We start from the raw sequence: 7,405 nt of genomic DNA on the forward strand, positions 1-7,405 counted from the left end.
AATGGGTTCCCGTTCAGAATGGGTTAAGTTCGTCTTTGAACAGTACGTACGGTGCACAATGAGACATTAGTATTATTAGATAGACACACAGAGCATTGTTTTCAATATTATAATGTACTCCGGTGGCTCTGAAGAATGCTCATGGCAAAGACATTAGTATATTAATATGAAACATTTACAAAATCTTTCCCAAAAAAAAAAAATATATATATATTTTTTTTAACTTTTAGAAGATATATCTTCAAACTCATTGTGAGCTTGAAGCCCATTTCAAAATTGCTGACATATATAGGATTAAAGTGGCTATTTTTATATTTTTTTGCGGTATTGGCCTTTATTTTATATTTCTTATAGAGAGACAGACAGTAGGCTGACAGGAAATGGGGGAGAGAGATGGGGGGGGGGGGGGTGACATGCAGTATAAAGGCCGTCGAGGATCGGGAGTCGAACCCGCGGCCACACTGCCAGAACTCAGACTATACCGGCCAATAAGGTGCCTGGACCGCTGAGCCACGGCCCAGGCAGTAAAGTGGTTATTTTAGATCCCATGTTAAACCATTTTGGGGCGGGAACCCCTTTTGGTGTTTTCAACTAAGCATTATGTTATACTTTATAGCTATTGAAAAATAGCAGATCTACAAGCTCGTAGCGCGCCACCGAGTGGCGCGCTACGAGCTTGTAGGTCTGCTATTTTTGGAAAAATCGAAGAACGACTGACATAGAAACAGCTTTTTCAGAAAACTGTCGGGATGTAGAAGAACATTTATAGAATCTGATCTCAGGTCAGAATGTATTAACCTGGGGGGGGGGGGGGGGGGGGGGTCCCTGAACCCCACTTTGCAAAGCTATTAATAGCTGATTTTCGTTTTGTTGAGAACTGGAGATTTTCATCATGTGTGGTGAAATTCTCCACTTCTCAACAAAACGAAAATCAACATCTCAACATGTAATGGTTATCTTTATATGGCTGCATTGAGAGCAGTAGAGCAACACAATACTCGGGAATCCCCAGTCCCACATGCGAGTCGGTCTGTTCCCCATGTGTTGTCATCACCGGTGATGCAGGTCTCAACGCTCGAGTCAAGGTTGGTGGTTGTCTCGAACCCGGAGCCTCGAGTTGAATTTCGCATTTCTGGATTCGTCTCGGCGAGCCGATCGTTATGACACTAACTTTTTTATATGGGCGAATTTTTACGAGAATTCCATAACTTTATTATTTTTTACGTCATCCGTGCTGCATTTATTTTCTCGAGATGCGACGGATTCCGCGACAGCCGCCTAACGGTGCGCCCGACACGGTTGAGTGGCGCGCCGATGCGTTCGGCAGGTCCGGCTCAACGCGGTATGCCCACTCTCGTGCCCGTAACTCGATTTTTCAACAATTTTCAACAATTTTCAAGGTTTTTCAATCCAAAAGTCGATTTCTGAAAAACACCTTTCCGATGTCGCGGCGTCAAGAGATCAGATTCATATGAGGTTTCCACTGGACACACACTGGGTCTGATTAACCCATTCTGACCTGAGATCAGATTCATACGAGGTTTCCACTGGACACACACTGGTCTGATTAACCCATTCTGACCTGAGATCAGATTCTAAAAAAAATGCAGTCGTTCTTCGATTTTTCAAAAATAGCAGACCTACAAGCTCGTAGCGCGCCACTCGGTGCTTGTAGATCTGCTATTTTTCAATAGCTAAAGCATAACATGATGCTAACACCAAAATGGGTTCCCGTTCAGAATGGGTTAACTCTTTGGTTAAAGTAATAAAAGTGAGGACCCGTGTTAAAACGCCACTTGGGCTATATGATATCATACGACAAGATAAAGTATAAAAACTATAGCAGCATAGACTTGAATTCAAAACAAAAAAGGTAAAAAGAACAGCGGTTCACAGTATGAGGCCCAATCTGTAATGGAACATAAACCTTGATTAGCCTCACAATTGACCATATAGCTAAAGTGCTTTCCTGGTTGTACTCAGAATCAGATTCTGAATACAACACTGATGTAGCCAAACAATCATACAGCAATCAATAACGTGCATTAAATGTACTTTGCACTGCTGCTTATTCAGACTAGCACATACCCTGTTAAGGTGGTCAGGGACTCCAGGTGGTTGATACAACAGTGTGTTTGCTCGGTCAGGACACCTGTCTGTGTAATATAAACATATAATGAGGACTCACATTATATTCGTAAGACAAAGACTGCTATACTGTCGCAATATGGGCGCTAGCCTACCTCTAGACTCGGTGTGCAGGCTTACACACGCACACAACGGACACCCGTTAGTCAGGCTCTTGTCAGTGTATTGCTTCTTTCGGAACACCGTCTGTGCAAACAAACATATCATGAGGACTCGCACTCATAAAAGCAGAACTGCTATACTGTGGCAATACGGACGCAAGCCTACCTCAAAGACTGTTGTGTATACACACGGACACACACATTAGCCAGGCTCTCGTTCGCCGCTTGCCTCTGCGTCTAACAACGAGACAAGGGTTTGCATAAATAACTGGAAGACAGTTCAACATGAATTAAAAGCTTGTTTGTGCTGTTGCACTATGAAGCAAGCCTACCTTGGTTTCTCTGAACTGTACACACACACACTGACAGGGCTGTCGCTAACTCAGAGCTCCACAGTTTCTGATGAAGAAAAATAAACGTAAATAAACCGGAGGTTGTTGACATATCAACCTAGGGACAGGTAACCCTATATTAGTAAAACCAAGAGCTTACCTCGATGCTACGAGCACAAACAAACGCCACTCAACAGCCTGACTGGAACAGGAAACAACCTGGGTAAAACACCGCCAATTCCCTATGCCTGGCCGGCTACCTTATATGCTGAGCTGAGGGGGGGTGGTGCTATGACACATATTGGTTCAGTCCCACTGATTACATTCGCCCCCCCAACATTGAATCGGCGTCCCGACGATATGGCCCCTGAGAAGCAGGCCCCCATTCTCCCCCATTGTGCTGGTGACATACTGTTTGACGGTATGGCAGCCGGTGAGGGTTGGGGTGGCAACCAGCATTCCTTCGACTGCTACGGCGCAGACCAGGGGAAGGTGGCGATAGATGGTCTTCTGAGCCTTCAATGGATCCCGGGCTACTTCCCTGGTCTTGTCCCGGATGCAGTGGGCTCTCTTGATCCTCTGGTTCTGGTGTTCGTATGCCTGGATCTCTTCTCACCTCAACCTCATCCTCCAGGACCATAACGATCGATTCCTCCGAGTCACTTGGGGCATGACCCGGAGTTGTACGGTCCAGAGTGACAGGTGCTGGATTTACCGGTTGGACATCAGGTCCCTCCCTCTCTGGTGCACTCCGCAGCTCTGTTCGGTGTAGTCGCAAGGCAGGGCCATCCTGGTGGACAGGGGTGACGGTATATACCATCCCCTGGTCATGGGATCTGTTCACCACCCGATAAAGGCAGGAATGCCAGCGGTCCTGGATCTTGTTCCTCCCCCTCACCTGGTGATTCCTCTTATACACGAACTGGCCCACTTCTAGACCAGGACTAGTCACCTGCTGGTTATGTCGTCTGTTCCGTTGCTCTGCTTTGGTATGGAGTTGTTGCCGTACGTGGTCGTACACTGTCCTTAGGGACTCTTGGTGTTTTCGTACCCATTCCTCTGGGGCCTCCTTTTTTTTAAATATTTGAAAGTTTATTCGCATATACTTCCCTATTGACATTCATAGAAATTACATATATACACACAAATAAAGCTACTCTACTCTTTTGAAAACAAATTGGTCGGAACAGTTTCATAAATAAATATTTAAGCTAGCATTTCCCAGCTGAGCATGAGCAGATCCTGGTCCAGTGTTGATGAAAAAAAGGATGGTCTTCCTCTTTCTTTCACCGACAGCTCATTTATGTAGCTTGTAACTCAAGGCCCCAGTGAGTCTCTTCAACGTTGACGCACTGGGCCCCTAGAGGTAAGAGGAGGGACTGCAGGCGGACCCGTGGAAGTATGACGAGGAAACCCCGTGCAGCTGGGCTTTAACGTTGAGCGCGTTTGCAGGCAGATGTAGACGGTCCTTCTGGGTGCTTCAGGGGGGGGGGGGGGGGGGCAATACTTTGTGCTTTGAGTGTTGCTGTGCGCAAATGTCGGTACATTACAAATGAAATACAAAAAAAACTCTACCTATTCCATTTCTCCCCTTTCCCATTCCAAGTGCATTTGTCTTAAATGTAATGCCAGCGCCGCTATTCCAAAGCCATTTTCAGCAATGCTATTATAATGTTTTCATTGGGTAGATCTTGTTGAGCTGGTCATTTTGAAAGTGGCTCTCAAGACAAAAAAGTGTGGGCACCCCTGCTCTACGGTGTAACTTCACCAATGTTGGCAGTCAGGATCACAGTCTGTTTGGGGAAAAAGAAGGTTATTTGTTGCACAGCTCTACCGAGTTCAGGATGTGAGGATCAGGCCAGGCCTGCCACTCTCTTCATCAGTTCAGGATGTGAGGGTCAGGCCAGGACTGCCACTCTCTTCATCAGTTCAGGATGTGAGGATCAGGCCAGGCCTGCCACTCTCTTCATCAGTGCACTCTGGTGCTGAGGGTTCATGGGCTCGTAGCTGTCCAGCTGGAGGGAGAAGGTGGCGTTTCCCGACGTCAGTGTCCTCAGGGCGGTGGAGTAGCCCATCATCTCGGCCAGGGGAACTGTGGCGAGCAGCACTTTGTGGTCGCGGCGGCTCTGGATGTCCTTCACGGCCCCTCGGCGTTGGGCCAGGTCCCCCAGCACCGTGCTCAGATGCTCCTCTCGCACCGTCACCTCCAGGGACATCATGGGCTCCAGGATCTGGCCCCCGGCTTGCTTAAGAGCCTTGAGCATGCAGCGAGAGACACAGGCAGACACCATGGCTGGAGAAGTACCAGGTTCAATGCTCACTCTCTGGATCAACGTAGACACAGCCTGGACTGGATAGCCTAGTAATGGGCCTTGGAGGTAAGAGCTGTGCACTCCGTTGGTCACGGCCTCCTTCAGCTCCAGCGACAGCAGCCTCTCCACCTCCTGGTGGAAGGTGGTCTCACAGCGAGACGCGCTGCTGCTGCTGGAAGACGCCACGTCGTCGTCGTCCTCCACGGGACACAGAGACAGCTCCACCGTCACTACGTTCCGTCTGTCCCCGACCTGGCGGTCCAGCGTGTCTGTAGCAGATACAGGGTGCAGTATAGTCTCTCTGTATGCCACCTGCAGTGGACCCAGGTATGTCTCGATGCCGTACTCCCTTCTGATGCGGTCGTGGATGATGTCGATGTGCAGCTCTCCCATTCCACACAGGATGGTCTGTCCAGAGTCGGGATCAATCCTGACTTTAAGGCTGGGGTCTTCTCTCTGAAGGCAGGTGAGTGCATTGTCAAGATCTGCCTGTTTGGCCATGGTGGGAGGCTCTATGGTGCAGAAGAACACCGGCTCAGGGACCTCCACCCCCGACAGCACCGGACTGGCCGGACCTCCTCCGTGTTTCGCCTCCCCGGATTCTCGCTGTGCCCGCCGGGCGGCGGCTGCTGCAGAGGCCTTGGACGCCACGATGGTGTCGCCCGTCACCGTCTGCTTGAGGCCTACGGTCAGAGCAATGTTTCCAGCGGTCAGGGAAGAGATCTCTACATGCTGGTCGGCAAACGGCACCATCAGTTTGCTCATCCTCTCGGTGTTGTTTCTGTAGATGTTGTGGACCGCCGTCTGGGCCTTCATGGTACCGGAGTAGATGCGCAGGAACACCATGGGACCACGCTGCTTGTCATGGACCACCTTAAACGCTAGAGCGCACAGGTCATCCTTGTACCACCTTACCACGTCGTGGTGCCTCTCACTGGGGTCAGGGAGGTAGGCCGTGATGGCGTCCAGAAGAGGCTGAACGCCTTTGTTTTTCAGAGAGCTTCCACAGAGCACCGGAAGAGCTTTACGAGCCAGAGTCACACGCCGTAAGGCCTCCTGGAGCTTGATGGGAGGAATGGCATCACAATCATCAGCAAAGTCAGCCAACAACAATTCAGCAAAGTCATCATCTAGATCAGCAACCCGCCAAATCAAGTCAGCTCTGGCTTCTTTAGCCTCTTGTAGGAGTTCTGCGTTATCGGACGGACTCAGCGGTTTCATCTCGAATGTACGTCCGTCGTCTTCCCGGGATGTCATCTTCCAGAAGATTTTCTGCTTGGTTATTAAGTCAACCAATCCTGCGAAGCTCTTCCCACTACCGATTGGAATCTGAAGGAGAAGAGGAGTGGCATTCAACTTGTCCTTTATGCTCTCAAGTGAAAAAGATAAGTTTGCAGCAGGCTTGTCCATCTTATTAAGGAAACAAATACATGGAACCTGGTGCTTCTCTGCCTGCCTCCACACTGTCAGAGTCTGGGCCTCCACACCAGCAGAAGCATCGATCACTGCAACAGCTCCATCCAAAACACGAAGTGCTCGCTCCACCTCTAGCGTAAAGTCAACGTGACCTGGAGTATCTATCAGGTTGATCCGATGGCCTTTCCAGTCGAAGGTGACTGCCGCTGACTGGATGGTGATGCCCCGCTCTCTCTCCTGGACCATGAAGTCTGTCACTGTGTCCCCGTCGTCCACATCTCCTAGTGCCCGGGTATACCCCGAGTAATAGAGCATCCTCTCTGTGGTGGTGGTTTTCCCGGCGTCGATGTGAGCCATGATGCCAATGTTCCGAATCTTTGATATGTCCGGAGTGACCAGAGCTCGGACTGACTTGACATCATCTGGCAAAAAGCTGTATTGTCTTTGTACATGATGATTCAGTCTCCATCTGCACACACGACTAAATATTAAGCTCCTACCCCAAAGCATGACTCCAAAACTCCCACAGGCTTTAAGTCGCATCGTCAAATGATACGAACTCAGTCCTTAAAATATGACAGCTGGAACAGGAAACAACCTGGGTAAAACACCGCCTATTCCCTATGCCTGGCCGGCTACCTTATAGGCTGAGCTGAGGGGGGGTGGTGCTATGACACATATTGGTTCAGTCCCACTGATTACACAACATTGAGATTGAAAGGAGACTTCTCTGCCTGGTTCATTGAGGGGGTCGCCTCACCTGACTTCTGTATGCACAGAGCGCCGTGATCCAGATACATCAATAGCATGCACTTTATGAACAAAATAACACCCAAACCAGACAATTAATTAAAAGGTTTCATAATTACAGTCTGCTTGAGGTGTAATGCAGCTTTAAACAAAATAGCACAGTGCCACTGGTACACATCTGAACTCATCTTCTCCTCCTACAGTGCCTGTCAACCACATTAATCCCCGACAATCCCCACATCAATCATCCTTTCATACCAATCGTTGCATAAAAGCATCATGGTTGTTATACACACCCACGTACACACCCATGGTACTGTGCCAAGATATGTTAACCTCAACCTCA

General features: G+C 49.0%; 1 protein-coding gene across 1 annotated transcript; it reads right to left on the reverse strand.

Annotated features, from left to right (window-relative positions):
- Positions 1-4,513: 4,513 nt before the first annotated feature.
- Positions 4,514-6,828, reverse strand: LOC310878759 (ribosome-releasing factor 2, mitochondrial-like). The gene has a single exon (XM_083793141.1). The coding sequence runs from the start codon at positions 6,817-6,819 to the stop codon at positions 4,525-4,527; it is 2,295 nt and encodes a 764-aa protein (XP_083649267.1). The 5' UTR covers positions 6,820-6,828; the 3' UTR covers positions 4,514-4,524.
- Positions 6,829-7,405: the final 577 nt, after the last annotated feature.

This window comes from Protomyctophum parallelum, assembly GCF_964188405.1.
Source record: "Protomyctophum parallelum genome assembly, chromosome: 21".
NCBI lineage: Eukaryota > Metazoa > Chordata > Actinopteri > Myctophiformes > Myctophidae > Protomyctophum > Protomyctophum parallelum.